Raw genomic sequence first — 24,403 nt, forward strand, 5'->3', positions numbered from 1 at the left:
GAGAGCGGAGCCCAAACCCGGGCGGTTCTGATGGGACCTTTATTTTCTTCAGTAGGCATGTCAGGTACATCAACAGCATCTTTCTGTTTGGTTTTTTCTTTTTTTTTTTTTTAATAAACTGGATAAAAACAATGATGGGAAGTTTCTCAAAGTGCTCATCTCCACCTTGTCTTCAACCCCAGCATCCAGGGAGTTTTACATTTAAGGCTTAAACGTTTCAGCTCATCAGGTGAATCCCTGGCATGCCACCTTCATATTTACACCCACTCAGAATTATATAAAACACAAGCGTTTGACTGTGTTTGAGATCAACAGTATTGCTTAGAGTTACAAAATACAGCAAATGTCTGAAATACTGAAGGTTTCATAAAAGCAGCAATTTTTCTCCCATTCCCAGTCTTAACCGTCCAGAAAAATCATTAAAATAAAAATATTTACTGTATTACATAAGCCACAGACCTAGGGACATGACCGTGAAGTCTGGAACCATGATGTAACATAAAGAGAAATGGCAACTGGCAGCTGAGCACAGCTTTGCTAAGGACACAATAGCATTCTGTGCTCTGTTACAGTCCTGTTTTTGTTTGTTTTGGTCAAAAAAAATACCTGTATGTAGATATAAATTTAGAAGGCAGGCTGGCTGTGTGATGAACACATCAGTGCTCCTGTGGTTATTGGTGCAGAACCAGCCCAGTGACTGCTGAGGAACAGATTTACACAAATGGCAAAATAAAAACTGTAACAACATAGTGCAGTTCTTCTGTTGTCATGGATCTATACAGAAATATCACAATTTTCCACACATGTGGTTATATATGTAAGTTTTGAAACTTACAGGTAGAATTGCAACCTCTGAAATGTACACCCAGGCTATTTTGTCACAGTAGGAACTGCATGCACTCATTCAGGCTGAATTTTGCTGAAATTCAACTATTTTTGGTCCCCATGTGCAAAAAACCTCTTTGGAGCATTTTTCTCCCTTTTCCTTTACACCTGTTTGTAACAATAGATTAATATTTTCTTTTTAGTGCATGACTTTTCAAGTACCTAGCCTATGAAAAAAAATCTATAAACAGCTTAAAATATCAGGCAGAAATTCCAAGGGAAAGCATTTTCACAATCAAAGATAACATTCTGCATTTCTTTTTTTAAGACCATATAAAAAGAAATTGATAGTGTAGAGGTTCAACGTTTATATTAAACAAAAAAAAATCCTGTTGTATTCAAAAGTAGTTTCTCAGCATATGCAAACTGTTATCTCCCCTTATTCACAATATTATTCAGAATACATAAATTTAGCCTATAAAAATACAATATGGACAAGTTCTTCTCATTCCCTGACATAAGATTTCACAATTTTGACACAAAAATTGTAAACTTTTATTACATTCAAAATACATTTCTCAAGTCTTTATAATTTAAATTCTGAGGTGTCGGCAGCCAGAGCTCTTGGGGTAGAGCAGAAGGACATTATTGCAGAGCCTTTACGTGGAATTAGCTTCCTACAGCTGTGAGAAACTTACTCTTCCCACACGTTTTTGGTGCTACCAGGAGGAAAAGAAAGGCTTCCTGCTATGAAAGGTCTGTGTGAATGCATTACTCAGCTGAACAATCCGGCCCTGACTTCCAGTGCTGCTTCTCTCCACAATGACACGGGGCATCTGGACAAGCTGAATGGGACTTTTTCCATCCTTTAATGCCTGAGTCAGGTTTAGTATCTAAAAGGAGCAAAAGAAGGTGAAGTGAGGACACCTATTCAGATTTTTACTGTTAAATCAATCCTGAGGAAGTCCTTGTTGTCAAATGTGCTATTTTTAAATGACACTCTATTGCAAGGAGAAATATTTTATTTGGTAACATTATGACATCCCACTGCTGTCTGACTGCTTTTATATTCTTATCTTAAATAATTCATGCAATCTTCTCCAAATTTTCAGATGATCTTAGAGACAAAAGGTAATCAATACAGAAAACTCTACAGACTGGTCAGATTAAGCCACTCTAGGAACCGTTTTAAATTATTCATGTGGAATTTATGAACACAGAAGGCAGTTCCAATAAATTCAGGCAAATGGGACTATTAGCTTATCTAGTCCAATTCCCTGACATTTTCACAAATCACTGTTTTATACGTACAATGAACTAAATAATCTGCCCTCAGCCATAGCTTGTTTCCCAGCACACCACACCAGCCTTAAAATTTAAAACCTCAAGAAGATGGAGAAGCCCTTCTCCTCAAGTTTCAGTGGTAAAAACCCCCACCACTTAATTAGCATGAAATTTCTCATCTGAGAGAAACTGCATTGGTTCTAAGTATCTTTCTGCCATTTGCTAAGATGAAGAAATTATTACTTAATACTGCTTTCTTGTGAGAGGCATTTCTATGAAGTTAACACTCCAAAAGAAAGGTGTGTTTAATATATAACAGAATTACCCACATCTTCCATTCAAATTTATACTCTTCTCCAGTGTTTGCTATTTAAAATACCTTCTAAACAGGTATTAAGTCCTCCTCTATCCCCTCCAAAAAAGCCACAACTCAATTGCATTGAGAAAAATCTTCTATAGAAAAAAGTACACTGTTTGCTGTCTCATTTATATGCAAATAGGAAATTTAGTCTTTGCAGATGAAAAATACCTTCCAGTGTCTATAGCTCAATAGGTTTCACTTTTTGTAGCTGTAAAAAAAAACCAAAAAAAACCAAAAAGCAGAGAAGTGATGATAAATTAAATATATGAATAAAAATGTACAAGCAGTCTTACCTGCCCCCTCATAACAGACATTTGGTTTTCAAAAGTAGCCTTGTCAAATCCTTTATCAGTCTTTAAAAAAAAAAAAAAAATGGTAGGTAAGCTTAATTCCATCACATTCCACCACTCTGTTTCTCACCTTCACTCTGGCAAAATAATACTTTCTTCTTCAGCTTTCTTAAATATTTCAACCTCCACTGGTTTAACAAACAACCCAGAGTCACTTTGAATACAACCAAGTCAAAGATATGAATACTGCAAGTGTGTTTCAGAATCTAGTTTTGAAGTTACAGCTGCATTTTCATCAAGTTTGAAAATCCTCTTTCTTTCCATCCTGATCATTTGTATTATTGGAAATACAAATGATGGGAAATTATTGATCATTTGTATTATTGGAAATCTGACAATCACTAACACATCACACAGGTATGTTAAATGGAGTTTTCACATAGACTTGAGCTACCCAAGTTAATCAGCTTTAATTGATTATGCAAAACTGAGATATATAAAAGGTAATTATATTTTCAGATGGTTGATTGCTATCAATTAGCCACATTAGTGACACAGCTTCCCCTTAATTATATAGATCTTTTCTACCATGCCAGTGTTCAAGCTAAAACACCTCAGCATCATGACAGATAGAAGTCATAAAAAGAAACAAACACCTAATTGTTCCATTACAGGTATTAACTATTTCAGTAATTCAAAGTAATTCAAAGAAAAGCTCAATTCACCTTAAATAGCTCATAAAGATCTTCACAAAGGTCCTGTACAAAGTTCATATCAGAAATGCGAGGAAGAACCAAGTCTCTGGTTTCCTGAGAGAAAGGAACTTTTGCTTGAGGAAGCCAAGCCCAGTGAAAGGGATCTATTGTAGAAAAACAGACCACTTCATGATTAACAATAGGAAAAATAAATAATTCTGAAGTGTTTACCCTGCAGCCTAGTGGAAGTTCCTATTTTTCATAACATTGTTACCCCCATATGCCTCTTTTGGCTATGTTACAAAAGCAGCTTTTCAGCCTTTTTGGCAAACAGTGAAAATGTATTTTAAGTCATACACTTTTAGCTGAAGCAGTAAGTAAAAAAGGTATCCAAATTTGGATAGTAGAGGCCTTCTCCTAGTTCAGCAATGCAGTTTCCTTTGGGGTAAAACAAAGGCTGCACTGCAATCAAATAAATACTTCAGGTGTTTAACTCATACTGAAGAATTAAAAACATAGCTACTAATTTTAATACGTTTCATCTACCAAAATGCCTTCTTCTAAGTGCACTGAGAAAAATATTCCTACCTTTACACATAATTGCTATTAAACAGCTTTTTCAAGATATGTAGTAAGAGCAATATTACCAGATGTTAAACAACCACCAGGTGCAGGAACTGAGGAACATCACCAATAGCAGACCTGTCACATCAGTCTATCACAGTCTGTCCTTGGTAAATCCATGCTGGTTTCTCCATCATCCTCATGTTCTTCATCTGCTTGGACATGGCTTCCAGGAGGATTCATTCCACAGTTTTCATGGGGACTGAGGTTAGGCTGGCAACCCCACCATCCCTTGTACTCTGCATCTTGCCCTTCTTGAGGGTGGATGACAGCTCCCAGAGTGTTTAAAACACCCCCCCAAATACCTCCATCAGCCTCTCTATGTCCATTGTGCTTAAGTGATCCATTTTTTCTGTTTTGGATAATGATTCATTCCCAGAAACTCTGCTTATGAGCCCTGAGAGCTAAGGACAAATCTTGCAACTGGAAACTGAGCCCATGTCAAGAAAAAATTGAAGCATTATTTGTTCTCCTACACTTTTTGCTTTTAAGTCTTTGCAGCACTTTTCTTCAGTTCCAGTCTCACCTCTAATTTACTTAAGCCTTTCTTGTTGCCCTTCATGTGCTCTGCTAGCTTTACTCCAGCTGAACTTTGATTTTCCAGACTCCCATTCTTGCACTTTTGGACTAAGTCTCTGGTATTCCAGGGAAGTCTCCACATCAATTTTTTTTTTTTTTTTTTTTTTTTGGCATGTACTTTATTTGTGTCACAGTTCAGTAAGGAGCTCCCTGTTCAGCTGTGCTGGACCAACTTCCTACCTTTTGGATAGGCTGTTCTCTGGCTTTGAGGAGGTTATCGTTGGCAATCAACCAGATTTAGTGATCAAAAAAATATCCTCAAAGCTCTCAAGAGTCTGCAGTTTTAAACACCATCATGCTACATGTTTACACTTACAGAATTGCCAGATGAAAAGTTTTTCAACTACAAAAGAACTCTAATAGGATCATTCAAGTATCTTCCCAGAAGGAAGATGACTGAAGAATGGAATACTTACATGCCCTCCACTCATCAGGATGCTTAAAAGGAAATGCTAATCCATTGTCAATTGCAGCAATTTTAATAGTAGATTCTTGAGTTATAATCCATTGGCTATCCTACAATGGGAATATTTAAAAAATAAGTGATGCCTTTGAGCTTACAAAAACAGTGAAATGCCTTAAAAATACTAAATAATATACTTTTTAGCTTCACTGCTTAAAGGCAACTTAAACAATACGAAGGAGTGCCCAAACAAACCCTAGCATTTATAATACTTACTCTACCACCAGGAAAAAGGAGCCCTTCCCCAAATACAAGATAAGCAAAGCACATAAATAGCTGAAGAAATGTGTTTGAGCAACAGTAGGCAGTTTTATTTTTATTATAGGCCCAAGCTAGTAAATAAAAAATACAGAACACTAAAAATAACTTCCAGCACTGGTCTAGCTAGGCTAGTCTAACCCAAAGAGCTTTTTCATTCACTTTGCCTACAATAATCTGCAATTATCATGTCTTGACACCATGCATGGGGATTAAAGCCTAATGCACTTAATTCCCTGAAAGACCAAGTTCTAAAACTAAAAAAAAAAGACAAACAAACAAACAAAAAAAACCAACTTAAAAAATATAAGTTTCTGAGTACAATTTTCTTACCTTTTCTGACAGATCAGGTCTATCATCCTGTTTTTCAAACTTGACTAACCAGTTATCATTACCCCTGTCTTTAAACAGAAAAATGCATGTCAACTGCCAGTTACTAATAAATCACCATCTAATGTTATATACAATGACTGTGTTGTATATTCAACTCCTACATTGCTTAAAAATATCAAGTAACAGTCAAAACCATGTTGTTTGGATTTTGTCATATTGCAGTATTTAATACTTGAATCCCAACTACATTTTTTTTAAGTTTAAAATGCAACAGTGTGGCCTTCAGTTGTGAAAAAAGCATCTGAAATGCACTAAAAGACTTCAACAGCTTTCAGCCAGCACTGCTTGCTCGTTCTGCACCACAAAAGCGAACAGATACAGAGAGGAACTAATACCTGTATTTCTGATGACATAATCCAAGATAACCAATCTTTCAAACTGTGACTGAAATTCTTTCCTTGTGTTCTCAGGTAAAGGATCAGTTTCAAACTTCCTGAGCCAGTAGTCAGCTTCCTTGTATCCTTCCACAAACAGCTGGAAGGAGCCAACCTGAAACATAAGAAACTGCACTTGGAAAAAGCACTTGGAGGGGTCACACAACAGATCTTAACTTTAACAGAAAAGCTAATTCTATGCTTTCAAAGTTCAGAATGAAGGAATTCTAAACATTAAATTATAAAGAAAAAATTATGACTCAAATAATGCGGGGTTTTTTGTGATTATTTCTTGCTTTTTTTTTTTTTAATTAGAACTGTTGAAATACAGAAATGATGTAAAGGTAGGCAGATTTTACAGAGACAGTTATTTATTAAATTTCAGTCACTCAGATTTTCAACAAGCAACAAAGTTTTCTTCCACCACTGATGCTACCAATTTTTTTAATTCAAAATTCTGTGTTAAGAATCAAGAAATACACAAAAATAATGTTTTTATCTTACCTTAGGAGGTAGTCCAATTCGATTAAATTTTTTAGCAACTTTTGGCACTTTCTCTAAAGCATATTTTTTTCCTCTTGACTTTGCACGATCTATTGCACTGTAATTAAAGGTCTCACTGACAAGCCAGACAACCTTAAAATATGAAAGTAAAAACGCAGCTCAGAATTCCTTATTATTTGAATTATAAATTACATTAAATTTTGTGCTGAGTTGTCAAAAAGGAAACAACAGGCACTTCCAACAGATTTTCTATTAAAAGATGAATATTTGTCGTTCTACATATATCAAACAAAAAAGTGGTTAAAGACTTCAAAGTGGGATTTTTTGCAATAGCTTTTGGCAATAATGCAATTTGGATGCATCTCATCAAAACAAAAGTCACAAAAATGTCAGAAAATACTAGAAAACTAGAAGTGGTTCCAAAGAAGAGATTCAATTCAGATCACAAGTTTACCCTTTAGAACAAAAACCAGTCACTACTTCTACACCAAACCACTGTGCCTTTGGATTTACAACAATTTATAACATATTTAGGTTAGGGCATGATATACAGGGATGTTTCCACAGCTACAGCCCGGAGAGTGACAAACCTGTCACTGTATATATTTTTGCACTCAACAATTTACATATTTTAACTTTTACCTTTGTCTTAGGTACAACTCCTAGCCCCAGCTTCTCATCCACAAGATAGGCACCAGCTTCAGAGAGGTATCCCTGATTTGGCACGAGGCAGCCTCTGCCAAAGCAGCAAGGACAACAGACTTTGTGAAAATATTTGGTCCATTTTGGATTTAGATGTCCATAAGGCTCTTCAGATTTTGGTTTGAACACCCCAATAATTTTCTAGGAGAAATAATATAAAACATAAAAGTATAAATGCTTTGTGTTTGGAAAGCTAAAATTGTTTTGAAAGTTAGTTAGCTGGAAGTGCTTTTATTTACTATACACTGCATTTTACAGTTGTTCTTTTCAGGTTATGAAATAAAATAATTATATTCCAAAGATATTTACCATCAAATGCTTGTGTCAAAGAACTACGAATTCAAAATAAGTTCTCTGTAAGAGAAAATCAAAACTAGCTAGTAAATAGTAGTGGTTTTCAAAATTAGAGGACTGCATTTTAGAACATACATTTTTTATATTCTTTTCCCCAAAAAAGGGTTGAGAAGTAATTTTCAGCCCACCAATTTACTCATGAACAAGGTATTTCAGAGAGAGACATGTTGGTTGCAGGAAAGTGAGAAACACACATAATGCAGCTCATCAAATGTTAACGTTAACCTTTTCTATTTTATTTATTGGTTTAATTCAGAATGGATCACAATGTCCTGTACTTTGCAGTTGCAGAGTGGTGTCATTTGCCCCTGCTGTAGGTTCCTCAACTCAAAGCTGACAATGGTTCCCACTGTCAGCCAACATTTAGATTGGAGAGGTGTAGTAAGGCTTAAAATTACTCAGGAGAACAAATCATGGACACTGTGCTTCAAGAAAACTTTTAAACAGGAGAAAGTTGAAAAAACAATGAGAATAAGCACCAAAAAACTGAATAATGTTAGACTGTATGAAGAGGGATTGTTCAGCCTAACAGAAAATGGGGCACAATGAACTACGTAATAGGTTGCTACACAGAAAAAAGGAACAACACATTTACTGTTAACGAGCCAAGAAATGACAGGCTTGAATCCCAGCAGGTAAGCTGAAAAGAAAGAACTCTCTTGAGCCTTAAGAGTGGTTCCAGACTGGAACAGACTGCCAGGTTGTGGACTCTCCAAAACAGGATGCCACCTACAGCAGGTTAGTTAGGCTGTCACTGGGATTCATGCTAATACAATCCTGCTCCACAACACAGGCATTAAATAGATGATGACTCTAGGTGCCTCCTACATATAATTCTCTGTTTGTTAACCTCAAACCACAAAATTATTACCATACTGGAATATATAACCTTCCAATTTTCTGTGATAAACTTCAGCCTAATGCATAATGACCTTCCTATAGATCAAGGGAAAGGCTGTTGAAATTCTGTATCTTCATTCCTTCTCACTAGACCATGGTAAGTAAATAGAATTCTTATCTCATAAATATTTAAGAACAACTGCTTAAAAAGCATTTTCACATATCCTGAATCCTTATCAAAAGGAGTTAATGGCTCAGTAAGCTAAACACTGCCTGTTGTGGCACCAAAGCTGATTGCCACTCTCGAGTCATGCCTTGTCAAGGCTCTCTTGCATCACTTGCCTGGACAGGACTCTGCTATGCTACCAACTCTCAATATGCTTTTCAAGGTTTCATATAAGTTAGAACCTTGCTAAATTTTGCAGAGCCACTGCTATTGAGGACCAGACAGTGTGTATACTAACTACCAAGTCCAGCCTTAATTTTTCCAAATCAAGATCAACTTCTGACTGACTCCATTGGCCTTACCTATTTGTCACTAACTAAACTTTCAAAACCACGTAAAGCAGTTTGTTTCATATACAAATAAACATCAACTGCAGGAATATTCAACCCTTCAGCACTAGTGCTGCTCAACACCATGAACAGCTCCATGTCAGTACACACCTATGCCAACAAATGCAAACAGTCAGCAATTTTAATTGGGTAATTTTAGTTTTATCCTTCCGGTAGACTCAAATCAGCAAACAGGATGAACTACTGGTGTCCTGGATTGACTAGGATAAACTGTAGAATCAGCTTTCTGTTAAGGGAAGCTGTAATTTCTGACAAGATCACAGCACCCAGTTGTGGGGAAAAAAAAATAAATCGTGCACAGGAGCTGTGGAGCTTTAGTGCCTGACATCCAACATCCAGTGATGGGAGTGCGCAGCTCGCAACTGCTACATGGACTGAGTATGACTTTATTTCCAACTAGTATTGGGGCTAATAGCAGTTCTTTTTTATGAGTTTATTAAATTTGGTTTTGTTTCAACCCGCAGGTCTCCTTTTTTTCACTGATTACCCTTCTTCAGTGGGCAGGATTAATCAGGTGATAACTGCCTAAGCCAAGACAGATGGAAACAGGTTACGTTGTCTGTAACTTGGTATTAGTGTGGGTAAACACCTCAGTGGCTAACCAGTAAGAAGGCTTAGCATGCCTTTAATAAGCTCTTTCCTGGCATAAGGGAGAAGAGATTGCTCAAGAAGAACAGAGTCACAAAACTGGTCTGAACAACATGATGCAACACTCTGTCAAACAGGACGTGAAATCCATTCGACAAATGAGAGTCTCACTTTTGACAAAAAAAAAAAAGTTTTATCACACCTTCAAAATGGATAATAAACCTAGAATCACACAGCACTATCATGGTTGGAAAAGACCTCCAAGATCAAAATCCACCATGCACACTAGAGCACATCCTGAAGTGCCACATCTACATGTTTTTTTAATACCTCCAGGGATAGTGACTCCATCACCTCCCTGAGCAGCCCATTCCTGTTCCTGACTACACTTTCAGAAAAGAAATTCTTCCTAACACCTACTCTAAACCTCTCCTGACACAACTTCAGACCATTTCCTCTAGTCTCATCCTTGACTGCCCTTCTCTGAACTCACTCCAGCAATGCAATAGCCTTGTACTGAGGGGCACAGAACTGAACACAGTTAGATAAGCCCTAAATTTAGTGCAAGGGATAAAAGAAAAATTAAAAGTCAGCTAGGGAATCAGTACCATTATTTTCACAGCCTCATGTTGGAAAATACTGTCATATTTTGCAATGCATCTTTTTCTGGCCCACATAAAAAAAAAAAAAAAAAAAAAAAAAAAAAAAGAGGGGTTTCTTTAGTTACTCATTTCTCCTAAATAGTTACAGTCAAATCAATGGCTTGCAACTCACTACCAGGAAGTTAAATAGTAACAAAAACAACACTTTTACTGCAAAACAGAACTAAAACTAACAAGAAAATTACCACACAAGAAACAAGGAAATAGGTGCTCCATCCAAAATATTGTAGATATAAAAATGATGTGTAAGTACTCCCTTATTAGCCCCAGAGTATACTGAGTCTCTCAAGCAATTTGCTAGTCTCTTGGCTTCAGACAACATAGATTCTTGCATATGTGCAGAACAAGCATGATCTTTTCCTCCAGTGCACAGCATCAAGGAAAAAAAAAACTAAAAAACAACCTATTTAACTTGTTTTAAAGCATTTTTAGAAGAATACTCTTCAGACACATCATTCGTTGCTCTTCTGAGAAAGTATTCCTTTAAACAAATACTTGATTACTCAGATTTTTTCCTTGTTGCATGCTAAGTAAGACATAACCCTGATTTCAAATGTCTCTTTAAAAACAGCATACCCTGAACATGTAGATATAAGCAGACAACCTGAAAACCAACTAAGAATTAAACTACTGAGGTAGGAAAGTGACCTCAACTTTAAGTAGTATGATGAAACTTTGAACAGGTTTTCACATTAACAGTATTGTACCTGTACAGCAAAAATCCCACAAAGTGATTAAAGAACTTATTTTTTTCCTTCCAGTTTCAAAAAGAGAGAGAAGAGACCCCCTTCCCAACCTGCTTTGTCTCTCCTCCACCAGAATGAAGGGGGTCATTGCAACAAATGCTCCTGGAACATCTGAGTATGAACTGCTATGTGCACTTCTTAGAAGATTTTGAATGAGTAGTTCTGCCACCTTCCATCTTAGAAATAAATGTAGTATAAGGCCATGACATAAATTCATATATTTATTTGTATTAAGTCAGGTAACAATTCTAAAAAAACAAACAAACCCTCTCATTTAATAAAGTATAAAAACTATCACCAGAAAAGTAGCATTAAAGCATATCAGACATCTATGAAAATATTGTGGCAAACTAGAAAAATATTCTGTAATGACCAATAACATGAGAAAAGCTAAACACAAAAAACCCTTCCTAAATTAATGGGAAATAAACATTGTTCAAGGAAAAAAACTTGAATATGTTCTGAAAACCTAGGCACTTAAAGTGTTACACCTTCCATGTGCAACATTGCTGCAGTCTTCAGGATTAATGAACACTTACATCTACCGAAGACCAGAAGACTTTATTGCACTTAAAATAAAGTCAGATACAACAATTCAAAGATGTGGGGCTTGGAGAGTCCTACTTTTTGGAACAGGTCAGTAAACAGACAAAGAAAAGAATATGAAGGTATGTCTGAAACACCATTCTCTTAGTAAGTAATTCTAACAAGATGTTAATTTTCAGGCAACATATTCAGGTTACTATTACTTCTCTGTCCCTAAGTAAACTAAAAACACCTCTTTGATGGTCCCTATTCAATGTAGCTTTAGCACTGAGAGACAGGAAAACAAACCTTCAAGTTAAGATTCAGCAGAGAAGCACAAGTAAAAAGGTTCATTTGCTTGTATCATTCTTCTTGCCTATCTACCAATTGTATAGGAGCAAGAAGATATAACCTAAAAGACTGTCTAGAAGAAAAGAGATAAAAAGGCTAAATAAAGGCTTTGCTAAAGAAACCTAAACAGTACCCAAATCAGAAGTTCAGCTGTGTAAAAAACCCATTAATACAAAGAACAAAACACAAAAACCCCTGAATTGCTTTCAGATGTTGAAGATGCTCTTTTATTTTCTCTGTATTTTTTCAGTGCACATCATTCAAAACAAGGTGAAACTGCAACAGAGAAATAGCAGTTTAGTTTAGCTGATGCTGCAGGACTTAACTAGAAATCTGAATATTGCTTACATTGATTTTTCCAACAGATTTTTGCATACTGTAAGTTACTAAGCAACTTCGTTAAATAAATTCCTATTTAAACAGGATTTTAAAACTTCCATTTTAAACTCACTGCTGGTAGTGGCTCTGACTTTACAGTAACATGCTCACCCCTTTTGGATCCTTGGCAAAGTAACTCCCACTGGATCCTTGAGAGATTCTTTCTGGAAAAACGCCACACTCTATAGCTTGTTCTGCTCTCAGAATAATTTCTGCAAATTCTGGATCATCTAAAAATACATTCATATCAGCAGTGTGCCCAGTATGCCCTGAAAAACAAGAAGACAAACATTTTTAAACGTATTTTGTACCAGGAATTAACAACAACATAAGTAAACAGACAGAAAAGCTAGCAGTATTCCCTGCCCTTCAGCAACAGGCTGGAAAATCTGGTCCATTAAAGCAGTGCAAGTTTTCCCACTAATTTACCCAGTGATTATCTAATCAACCTTTTGTTTGAAGTAAATCAACCTAGTCTCTAACAACTAGTTAAGAGATCTGCAACACTGCACAAGCATTTATATTTAAGGTTTTTTAAAAAAAATTATTTACACAAGGAATCCTATTAGAAAAACCAAACTCTTCAAAATTATATTGGTAAAAAAAAATAAAGATCTTGCATATAATTTTTAAGATTTTTGTGTCCTTTTGTAAGGAAAGCTACCTGAAAGTAAGCTGAAAAGTGGCACCAATATCCCCAAGAAGTACTGCATGCCATTATCATTCCAACACTACAACACTGTTAACCACTTCTACAATTTCCTTGCATAACTACCAGAAGATCAACTCTATGCAGGCATTTATGCAAATTCTATGACTATGCAAACATTTACAAAGATAATTAGAAATTGCCAGGATTCAATACTTCTATTTAAACTCTTTCAAATTATTTGAAACCGTGTATTTGTGTACCTTACTTTGTACTTACTTAAGGCCAGGATTATTCCACATTGTTAATGAGTGCATTTTTATGTGTCTGTGCATTAGGGCTCATTTCTGCCTTAAGAAACACCTACAGTCATCTAAATAAAACAGTCACAGATGAAGTTGCCTTGTTCCCATTTCAGCACTTGAAGAAACATAAGATAAAATAAAGCACACACATTCTTCTGGAATTACAACTGTCACAGAATCCTTACACAGCTGATACTCTGTTTGTGGATGGTCAAATTAAAGATATAAAAATTACTCCTGATGATCTGCAACATCTTTTTGCAGCATAGGATATTCTTGGAAGTTTCCTAGAACTTTAACTATTGCTTGCATGAACTACCCACAAATGATAACATGGCCTCCAAGCAAAAACAACCAAAAAGCACAAAATACAGGAAAACATCAGTCTGAACTGACAAGAGGAAGAGAAGACTCAAAACCATCAACAGAACCAACCCACTGGACCAGAATCTGTTACACTACCTGGCCAATACATCTGCAGTAAAGTTTCATTTCAAGACTTTTCTTGGGGACTGCCAGAGACCATCAATAAATTATATTTCATACTCAACCACCAAGAGAGAGAGAAAAGGTTCTAAGATTTCCCTGTCACAAAGCATTTAACACATACACTTAATTTTATGGAAACAAGCCAATTTAAATCAGTGGTTCCTACTCCTTATCCAAGCCTCAACTATTTCTACACAAGTAACAGTGCATCATGCAACTGAGCTGTGATTACATTTTTTTTGGTCAGTGAAAGCAAAATTGGGGCTATTCATAATACTGTTACTAAATGAAATGAAATGAAACATCCTTATGAAGTTGCTCTGCATATTGACCTTTCAGACAAAGAAGACCAACACAAGAACTTTCTATCACAGGGACTGAAGCTGTCTATGCAGAAGAGAATTTCCTCAAAGGTCAGCTTTTAATTTTTGTGCATTCCTTCCAGAATCTAAAACCATAAGAAGTCTGGAATGAATTCTTCAAACACATCTTTTCTAACATAAAAGATAACTGCAGGAAAAGAACATATCCAATTAAAAAACAATTTAAAAGCAAGCAAACCACATTATGTTGTATGTTCAAGGAAAAAGATAAGATAATTTTTGAAACTTAAGTTTCGTTCATTATTGCTTCTGTGCTCCTAGAAAGCCTTCTGTTACCACAATGATGTGGCCATATAAAAAACACAGAGGCTGAAAACAAGGAAACTTGCAGTTTTTAAAAGTTTGCTTTTGGTTTATCAAAGCATATTTTCCATATGAAAATAATTTTCCATATGAAAATAAGCCATTTTAATTGAAGCTAGTATTTGCTGAATATGGCAGGGCTTTCTGAGTTGGTTTCTTCTTCAAAAATTATTTTAATCATGTTTTCCACTGTAAAAGTAAGTTACAGTCACAACCTACTCCTAGCATAGTCTCTAAGCTTATAATTACAACTAACCAAGGTTTTTTCTTTCACTTGCTCTTGAAAACTACTCATCATTAAACTCCCACTCAGAAGACCTGGACTTACACAGACCCAGCTTAACTGTCAAGCTCAATAATTTTATTCAAATTAATTTGGACAAGGCCTAGGGCTGTGAAGCTGCTACACCTGAATGATGAGAATGCACCACAGAAAATCCAAATGGTGTCAGCCTTGTATACACCTCACCACATTCTTCTGTCAAGTTAACATGAGAGAAGCTAAACTGATGTACTTTGGAAGAGTAACATGTATGGACTCCTTCAATACTAAACCAGCTTCACTCTGTTTTAACACTAACATAATTTAAGGTACTCCCTTCAACCAATTCCACCTTTATCTATAGTGTCTCCTTTTCTGGCCATAATTCCATTACAAAAACAACTGCATGTTGCAATAACATGCATGAATTACACCCACTGCACGTTTGTTCCACCTGATACATGAAACAATCCTGCACCTTTAAGTTTCAGCCACAAGACACAGCAAGGACAAGAAAACAAGAGCAAGACAGGAGATGCTGCAATCAGTCAGAGTTCTGAGATTTTCTTACATCCTCTTGGGGCAGATCTCTGCATTCACCATCCTAGTCACCCCAGACCCACTGCTCTACTCTCAGGGCTGAAGAATTAACTCCTATGTTTTGCTAGAAGCAAAGTGTCTCATTAACACATCCTAAGTGGGAATAAGATAGGAAAACTTGAACATTTGAATGCCATGTCTGCATGACAGATCTGGTCTACACATGGGGGCCACTGGTTAAGAAGAGACTTTTTCTTATGCTTAAACACAGTACACCAGCAAAAGCTTTCTATGGCTACTAAAAAGGTTGCTAGCATGACATATTTTGCTTAAATGACTAGGGGTTTGTTTGGATTTTTTTATACGCTATTGCTGCAAAAGGAACAATTTTCAGCAGGCTCTGGCCAGAAATCCTATGGTATAATTACATCAAACCCTATTATGTGACAGAAGTCCATAAATTTTTCCTTTCCTAGATGTACATCTACTTGTTGCACAGAATCAGGAAACTTCAAAGTCTAAATGAGCAAGTAAGCACTAACTATTGTGTAGTTTATCATCTTCCCTGCTTATTTACAATTAGATAATGGCCATGCTTATTTTCAAATCTGTAACTAAATTCTTGTATTCGTTTCTCCAAGACTGGACTTCAAAACATAGAAAGCTGGTAATTTTTTTATGAAAGCCCAAACTATGACTGAAGAATCTATACCTAAAAATGAAAATACAAGTGATGGCTCAACGAAGTGAATGGACGATTAGAGCAAATAACAGAAACAGTGCAGATTTTTTTTTTACAGGACAAAAAGATAGTTGTCACAAGCAAATAATTGTTGGAATTGGTGAAACAGGAAAACTTGATAGAGTTTGCCAAGTGTTGAGGAAGCAACAGCCAGTCCCGCCACAGAACACAGCCTGTAAAACGTGCAACGCCAGAAGTTGTCGGTTTGTTGCTTTTTTTTTAAATGACATTACAAGAAGCAAAAAAACAAAGCCTCACAAAACAGGAGACAGAACAAGGAGAAGCAACAGTGGAGACACTCATGAAGATGAAAATGAGCTGGGGCAGCCCTGCGCGTAAATGCAAAGCATTTGAACTTCCAGCCATCCCCAGGTCCTTCCCTTGAGCCCATATGCTGAACAAGGGCACCGCACCCCTGCCCCTCGCCCATCTCCTCCTCCCGCGGGCAGCCTGCGAGACAGAGGCAGCTCCAGGAGGCATCGGGCTCGGCACACCACGCGTGCTTCAGTCCCCACGGGTACTTTCCCAGCCTCGCTAGCAGGACAGGGCAGAGGATACCCCCCCCCTCCCCGGAGAGCAGCCGGGCAGCCTCACCTGGGCAAAGCCACCCTGCCCCGAGCCCTGCCCGCAGGTCCCCCGGGCCCTACCTGCGGCGGTGCCGGAATCCCTGCTCCAGGAGGCGCCCGCTCGGCGGCTGCGGCCGCTGCTGGAGGAGCGGAGGAGAGGCTCATCCTCTCCATCCCCCTCGGGCTCCGAGTCCTCCTCCGAGTCCTCCTCCTCCTCTTCGAGCCCCAGCTCCCCACACAGCCTCACAGCCCCGCCGGGGGCGGCTCTCACCCCTTGCGAGTACCCCCAGGGTGGCCCTCCCTGGGGCGCCGGATCCTCCAGGAGCAGCAGACGCTCGTCGGGATCCTCCGCACCCGACTCCGCCATGGGCGGTCGCAGCCTGAACGCGGGAGGAGGAGGAGGAGGAGGAGGAGGAGGAGGAGGAGGAGGAGGAGGAGGAGGAGGAGGAGGAGGCTCCGCCGAGGCGGGTTCAATCCCCTCCGCCACAGCCCATGGCGCTACCGGCCACCCCACCCCCGCCGCTTGCTCCGTGGCCGTCGGGCCCTGCGCAGGCGCACGGTACCGGCGCCCCGCCCCCCGCACCACCTGCGTTAAAGGGGCCGCCCCCCACCTCCGAGCATCCCCGACCCGACGCGAGTATGGGGGCTCCGGAGGGGGGTGGGTTGAGGGCTCCACGGTCATCTCCAGGCCAGCTGCTAGTCACCCCGGCAAGGAATGTCTGCCTCACATCGCGGGGGGAATCACAGAGTTTGCGCAACAGTGTTCCTGAGGGGCAGCGAGGGTGGGAGGCAGGAACCCTCCTGTTGGTGAGAGTCTGGGGGCAGCAGATGCGGGGGTCAGCTGGTGTTTGTCTGGAGATAGGTCAAGACAGCCTGAGTGGCATGAGCTGCCCAGCGTTCCTTCGGGAAATCGCAGCTACAGGCCTCCACGCGTGCTTGTCATCTTGTTTTCATTGCTAGTCATTTGCCAAAAACCTCCCCAAAACTTGCTGTAGTTCTGCACCTGGAACAGGTTTGTCTCCTGGCCACCACTTTCCACTATCCAGCTGCTCTCTCTCCCTGTACTTTAAAAAGTCACAGTAATTCCCAAAAGGAAGGCAAAAAACTTCAGTTAAAGCAGTGACTAAATTGTCATTATTTCCACAACGATCTTTGTGTTATTGACTGGAAGAAAGAGGAGACAACTATAACAACCCCAACATACTGCCTCAGAATGTGCTGTGGATGCCATTTCCCACACCTCCTGAGAGTTACTCAGTGCAGTACTCAAATATTTTGATGAATTGTGGGAGAAAGATACACACATGAAGTACTTGCATAGAACTGAGATTCTGAATTGTACTGGAAGCAAATAAGCCCTCAGGTAAAACAGTAATTGCACATATTATTGATTTTCTTGTAATTATTCATGATATAAGAATTCATTCTGCACGTTAACTTGTATCATGGAAAGAAAATTAGATTGCTTGGTTATTGACCTTATAAAACCTTACAGATTGACATAATAAAACCTTACTGAAATGCTTGTGTTTGTTTTGTTTCAGGTTACCTGTCAGCCAGTGGACTTTGGAACTAAGTTGAGCATCGTTTACATATGTAACTATTAATATCTGTAATGTGTGATGAAATCTGTTCACATTTCTGTTTCCATTTCTCTGTATTGAAAATGAACATATTCAGTCAACTATGACTACAGATGAATAAGCATTTTATGCCTAGGAAACAGGTATATGAAAGTTACAACAAATGGAAAATCTGTACAGAAAATGATACTAATGTTAATTCCTGTGTGAAACAATCAAAAAGCTTAGACTAAAATGGGAGAGGTCTGCCACTTTGCCCAACAGACCATTAAGAATGACTGCATCTCCCTTGGGTTCCAGTTGTTACGAGTGAGTTGTGGCTGTTTCAATGAAGTCCTGTCAAACAGTTCACCCACGGGTCTCTAAAATTTTGAAAGTTTTCTTTTGAATAAAATAGACAGCCCCTAAAGCTCCTGGTTTAGGGATTCATCTACACATGCCAGTGTATGTCTAAACCCATTGAACTGTCAGTTTTCATCCACTGCTGCAATGAGAATTCTGTAACTTGATCACAAGTCTTGACCTAATGCAGCCTTTATGTTGCCTCAATCTTCAGTAGTACAAACACTATGACAGCTCATAATTAAACAAAATGCACTATCATCACGATTTAAAAAACTATTCATTCCAAGTAACTGATACTCCCAATTAGCCACCTGGATTAAAATTACTAACACTTAAATCATGCCAATAAATTGGCTCATTTTCCTCATGGTAACACTTTTGTCTCTATCCTTTTAATCCATAGAGCATGCTTCGTTAGCTGTTTGTAATATATACCTGGGCACTCTGGAAACTTCGGAGCGAGAAAAACAGAAAGGACATGAAAAAAGAGGAGAATAAATGCACAATTGTGCTCTTCTAGCTTTAGGTGAGCGCCCTCTTGTGATACTTTAAAATAGAGAACAAAATCAATAGCCGCTTAGACTTGCTAAAGTAGCAGCCACGACTACGGGAAATTAGAAACGGGACAATTCAACTTGCAAAGCTCTTTTCTGATCAAAAGGACTGAGAGTTTATTATAGCCTGAGACAACAATTCTTACAGGTACGCAAGTTCACTCTGTCAGAACACCTGAAAGATCCTTACCGGGCTAATTAAACCTACAGAAGCAGGATGGTCAACTACGTTCTTTTCACAAGCTAATTATCCATCTGAACTCAAGAACTGTAAAACAGGAGAATCAGGTAGAGAATTCATAAACAAATTCGGTTGTCTGGGTACAGGATGGTTAAAACTAAACGCTGAGCAAACACTCTGTGTACTTAATGCACCTCTTCATCTTCAGTTGCCAGTGGATATTTTGGGAAGGAGCCAAGGAGAGGAGCCCCTGAGCTCCAGGGGAGCTTCCACTCGGCTTGAGGCTTCACCGGCAGTTCCTAGGAAAGGTGGGATGCCCGTCCCAGGTCTCCAGCTGCCATAATTTTCTTAAGTAATATGAAAAGAAATGTGTCTCCTGTAATTCAACGTTTAGCATTGCCCCTGTACAGCCCTGGCAGGCAGACTGCTGCTGCTTGCTGGAGACAGCCACACAGCCAGCCCCCTGTGCTCACAGGAAGGGTGTGAGGAGCAGCACAGGCTTCTTACCGCCACAGGAACTCCAAGTGCGGTCAGGTGCCTGTTCTCAACACCCCGATGCTAAGCTTCGGTGCGTGTCTGTCCAACAACCCAGGAACGGGCCCTTCACAGATAGGACTTCCCGTTCCTGATGGGCTTCGCCGCCCTTCACGGAGAACCGCAGCCCGCCCTGACCCCGACAACTTGAAAAGGAAGGCGGAACACCGAGACACCAACAGCAGCACAGACCAACACCCACCGAGGGCCGGTACAGCCCCGGTACCTCTGGGTACGGCCCACGCGAGGGGAGGGTCCGGGGCGGCACATGCGCAGTAGTCCTGCCCGTCCCTGCCCGGCGGGAACCGAGAAACCGGGGGCTGCCCGGGTCGGCAGGATCTCACGGTACAGCGGCGCTGAGGGGGAGCGGTGGCAGGAGCCGGCGGGGTGCCCGGCCGCCCCGTGGCCATGAACGCCGAGAACTTCGGCTGCAGCGAGCGGCTGGTGACCGCGGGCTACGTGCGCCAGGGGGCGCAGGGCCGCCGCGCACATGAGCTGCGGCTGCGGGCCCTGCTGGAGCAGGTAACGGGGCCCCGCACCGCCCGGCACCGCACCGCGCAGCCCCGCAGCGCCGGTGGCACCGGGGTAGAGCGGCAGCACTGAGCCGCCTGTGGGCGTAGGTCCGGCGCCCAGCGAGGGAGCCGCCCCTGCCTGCTCTTCCTCCCGGCTGGGGCACGGCCCGAGGCTCCCCGAACAGACCGCTGAGCTCGTAGGCCTGACGGGACCCGCGGAGCCCCGCCGAGCACCCGCGGAGCTCCGGGCCGTGCTCCCGCAGCGCTGTGTCGGCTTTCCTTAGCCCGGAGCGCCGGTGGGAAAGCGCCGTGTCGGGCATGGCCCGGGAGAGGGGGCTCAGGAGCCCCCGGGAGTTTGGGGAGCTCCGAAATGAAAGGCCCCGCTTGGGAGTTAAAAAAAAAATATAGATATCACCTTTAGTTGTGTGTCAGCTGAGAAAGGCCCAACAAGCATTAAAGAAACGGTTTAAAGCAGTAAGATACTAATGCCTTGTCATATGAGGGGAAAAAAAGAATACTTGCAAGGTGCTAAATCAGCGCAATTCTTTGTTTCCAATGGACAGAAATCATTATGAAGGAATTCTCAAATGTGTCAGTTCTTGAAAATCTTTAGTCACATCATCCACTGTTTCCGAGCTTTAATGCCACACTTGAGAAGTGAATTCTTTTTACTGAATTTGTTTTACCGAGGTGCAAAAAAGAGCTGCTGGTCTGTTGGGCTGGGTTTGTTTGGTACCTTTTCTCTGAGGATCTTTTCTGCAGTTTGCAACAATAGATGCAGTTCTTAATGCAGAAAAAGCATGTCTCTGGGTGCAGATTTTCACATTTTAAATTCTCCAAGTGGTTTCCTTGCCTATTAGAGAATAGCTAGAAAGGAAAATAGGCAGATATTTTCAGTTGTAACTTCCTATATTTCCCCTCTGATCACATCTATCTTTGTTCTGTAATTCTCTGTTATCTCCCTTTCATCCACTTTTTTTGTTGAATTTCTGTAGTAGTAGACTCTTGTCTAGAGAATACATCAAATAATCTATAGTCTTCTAGGAAATTATTAACGTGTATAGGCTGCAGTGGTTTTGTGCATACCTTAAAGAACACTTGAAAGTGAAAAAGTACTCTTCATTAATTGACTTTTTTCTGAATACAGGTTTGAAACATTAGATAATTTAAAACAGCATAATGAAAGTAGAAGCTGCTGTTCAGCATGAGAAAGAAGGGCAACATGAATCAAACAAGTCACATAAAGTTATGTTAGTATTTGATTTCCAAGTTTTGTAGTTACTGTGATATTGTTTGTTCATATTTAATTTCCATGTTTCATAATTACCTTTAAATTGTCATTATTAAGGGAAAATGTCCTGAAGATGGATGGGATGAAAGCACCATTGAACTGTTTCTTCATGAACTTGCTATAATGGATAGCAATAACTTTCTGGGCAACTGTGGTGTGGGTGAGAGGGAAGGAAGAGTGGCCTCAGGACTGGTTGCCCGAAGGCATTACAGGTACAAAATCTCCTGAGTATCTTGCTGTGATGTTTTGTCTAACAAAAATGAAACAAAGTGAAATTTTGTGGGATGTTTCTCCTTGGAAGATTTAACTAAATAGAGCCTGGAAACTTTAACTTGGAAACTTTAGCATGTGGAAGTTGAATTACTTGGATTAATGGCTTTCATAAGCCCTACAGTACTATGAAGAAAACGAGTAATACATCAGTTTGGCTTTTTTTATTTTCTATACTGATCTCTAGTCTAGGGTATGTGTGGTGAAGGAAGTAGAGGGTCACACTGGGGAGAGTATCCAAGGCAGTATTGTGTTCTGAAAATGCTGGGGAAGGCATGCTCAGAGAGAGGACAGACTTGGTCTGTCACCTGGCAACTCAATTCACCTCTGAGTGTCAGTGATAGCAAGGGAAGGCACAGAGGTGTCCCCCTCTCCACTTATTTCTGCAGTAAGTTTTACAGGTGACTTTGAGAGCATTGGAGATGGCAAGCAATGGTTCTCAAGCTGGCTTCTCTTTCAGCTTGATAAATTCTAAGGGCCAGTCTGAAGGAGGGTTCTCCTTAGAAAAGAGGTCAAATGTATGGAAAAGCAAAAGCAGTAGTATGGGAAAACTATTCAGATGCTGCAGCAGAAGAGGGAAGATCTCCAGCTCTTGATGGAGTGAGGTTTATGTGCAACTTTCAATTAATTACCAAGCTAGCACTAATTACAACCTATAAAAAATAAAGCTGTAAAGCTGCTTCAAGAAGTTATGAATTCCATATGCCTTTTGGACTGCATTTTACCCTATTTTGAAGACTAAACCAGAATTAAAGCCATAAATAGATTTATATTGTTACTAACTTACTTGAGCAGCTGCTGCATTTCAGTCATGGGTAAAGTTAGTTCTGTATGCTTACATTTTACAAATAATTTCAGGATCCTCCACTCCTGGAAGGTGCTAAATAGTATCCAACATTTATAAACACAGTTTATAAACACAATTAATAAACAGAATGCAGAGAGAGATGGTACTGCATGATACATAATAATGAATAGTAGATGAAGTGAAGACGTAGAAAGATGAGCAAAGTGATCCATTAACCTGTCTTTCAGAACATTTTGTTATGGTATGCATTATTTCTTTGCCCTACAGTGATGAAGCATTTGTCAGGGCACTATCTGCAAAATAACCACTGTGGGTATGGTGTGTCACACTATAGGAAACTGATCTTTGTTTTCCTTGGAGCTTTGTGTCTGAACAGGTCAGCATTTGTGGTGATAGTTTAACAGACTGAGGCACACTTTAAAGGAAGCCTGCCAGAGGCTAAAGGTGTTGCTGCTATGGGTCTTTTCAAAGTTTTTACTTGCATACTGGAATATTATTAATCTCCTGTTAAAAAAAAATAAATTACATATTCATATGAATATAGGTAGTGTGTTATTAAGGAGCTCATGGAAGATAATGATGTTGCATTAGAGTGTTTTCCACAATTGTTTATCAAATTAAATTCTCTTCAGCCAGCAAGACTTATTGCTTAGATGTGTGGGAAAAAAAACAAAAAACAAACAAACCAAAAAAACCAATTTGATCTATGTTTTCAACCTTTTTTGTTTAGGTTGATCCATGGCATTGGAAGGTCAGGAGATATTTCTGCAGTCCAGCCCAAAGCTGCAGGCTCTAGCCTTTTGAACAAACTTACTAATTCACTAGTTCTGGATGTTATAAAGCTGGCTGGTAGGTGCACACTGATAATTTTCTCTCCTTTTGGGGGGGGGCATTTCATGGGTGGTTCTTGTTCATTTCTGATTTGCTTTTTCTGTGCAGGTGTCCGGACAGTGACCAATTGCTTTGTGGTTCCTATGGCAACTGGCATGAGTCTGACTCTGTGTTTCTTAACATTGCGGCACAAGAGACCAAAGGCAAGATACATTATCTGGCCACGTATAGACCAGAAATCCTGCTTTAAATCAATGATAACTGCAGGTAAGAAGGAGCTGACTGATAATGCAGTGTGTTCTTCCAACAGGTATGAGACCACATCTGGCAGAGCCAGTTGCAGTAAGGTCTGGAAAAGGCCTAAGGTGTAGAAGTTCTAACTGCTTTATTTTTATGCTCCCAGTTTCTAACATGCAATCAAACATGTGAGTTCTCTTAATGTCTTGTAAAATTTAGGCATGTGCTGAGGTGCAGAGGTGTATAAAATAGAGAACACAGTGCTAAGGAAGCTGCAGTTCACTCTCAGAGTAAGGTGCTCAATTTGCTAGTCTGACAATTATGTAAACCTGAGGTTGAAGGTTCAAATCAGATTTTTCAAAAAGCTTGTGTCCTAGGAACTGTGATCCAAAGGTGACAAGCTGTCTGATATATTTTCATTTAGAACATCTGTTAGCTGTCCTATTTGTTTTTATTCTTGCAGTGTCACTCATCTCACTCAGGAAATAAGTTTGCTGCCACTCAGACCTTAATTTCTCTCAAAATAGAATTCCTTGTTTGCCAGACTATAAGTAAGCTTAGGATAGAAGTCTGTCCCAGCACTGGAACTCTCCTCCTGCAACAGATGCATGGAATCAAGGAAAGGGCACATAAGGGAGACCGTAAT

At 39.7% G+C, this 24,403-nt stretch overlaps 2 protein-coding genes and 1 long non-coding RNA gene across 4 annotated transcripts in view; 2 read left to right on the plus strand and 1 right to left on the minus strand.

The window, feature by feature from the left end:
- Positions 1–91: 91 nt before the first annotated feature.
- On the minus strand, positions 92–17,162 carry PI4K2B (phosphatidylinositol 4-kinase type 2 beta). The gene is made up of 10 exons (XM_071743818.1): positions 16,693–17,162; positions 12,484–12,641; positions 7,293–7,493; positions 6,651–6,782; positions 6,108–6,261; positions 5,713–5,780; positions 5,075–5,174; positions 3,486–3,619; positions 2,764–2,823; positions 92–1,718 (listed from the first exon to the last, which is right to left on the minus strand). Exons 1-10 carry the CDS (start codon positions 16,976–16,978, stop codon positions 1,545–1,547), a joined length of 1,467 nt encoding a protein of 488 aa, XP_071599919.1. The 5' UTR covers positions 16,979–17,162; the 3' UTR covers positions 92–1,544.
- Positions 17,163–17,278: 116 nt separating this feature from the next.
- LOC139796126 (uncharacterized) lies at positions 17,279–19,083 on the plus strand. The gene is made up of 3 exons (XR_011725833.1): positions 17,279–17,418; positions 18,156–18,207; positions 18,943–19,083. It is a non-coding gene; the product is annotated as an uncharacterized lncRNA (long non-coding RNA).
- Positions 19,084–20,076: 993 nt separating this feature from the next.
- SEPSECS (Sep (O-phosphoserine) tRNA:Sec (selenocysteine) tRNA synthase) overlaps positions 20,077–24,403 on the plus strand; it is a 29,924-nt gene continuing 25,597 nt past the window's right edge. For both annotated transcript variants that reach the window (XM_071743820.1, XM_071743819.1), the window contains exons 1-4: positions 20,077–20,330; positions 21,669–21,823; positions 23,420–23,538; positions 23,629–23,787. In XM_071743820.1, coding sequence (XP_071599921.1) covers positions 20,217–20,330; positions 21,669–21,823; positions 23,420–23,538; positions 23,629–23,787 — 547 coding nt within the window. In that variant the 5' untranslated portion in view covers positions 20,077–20,216. The remainder of the gene's footprint in view (positions 20,331–21,668; positions 21,824–23,419; positions 23,539–23,628; positions 23,788–24,403) is intronic.

The sequence above is a fragment of the Heliangelus exortis genome, chromosome 4 (assembly GCF_036169615.1).
Source record: "Heliangelus exortis chromosome 4, bHelExo1.hap1, whole genome shotgun sequence".
In the NCBI taxonomy this organism is placed as follows: domain Eukaryota; kingdom Metazoa; phylum Chordata; class Aves; order Apodiformes; family Trochilidae; genus Heliangelus; species Heliangelus exortis.

What these genes read in the sequence shown, in the direction of transcription:
- PI4K2B (XM_071743818.1), bottom strand. Translation starts at nt 16,978, where the DNA reads ATGGCGGAGTCGGGTGCGGAGGATCCCGACGAGCGTCTGCTGCTCCTG. An exon ending in GGATTCCGGCACCGCCGCAG is followed by an intron (nt 12,642 to 16,692) that starts GTAGGGCCCGGG and finishes CTTGTTTTTCAG; the next exon opens with GGCATACTGGGCACACTGCT. An exon ending in TGTCTGTTATGAGGGGGCAG is followed by an intron (nt 1,719 to 2,763) that starts GTAAGACTGCTT and finishes TGCTCCTTTTAG; the next exon opens with ATACTAAACCTGACTCAGGC.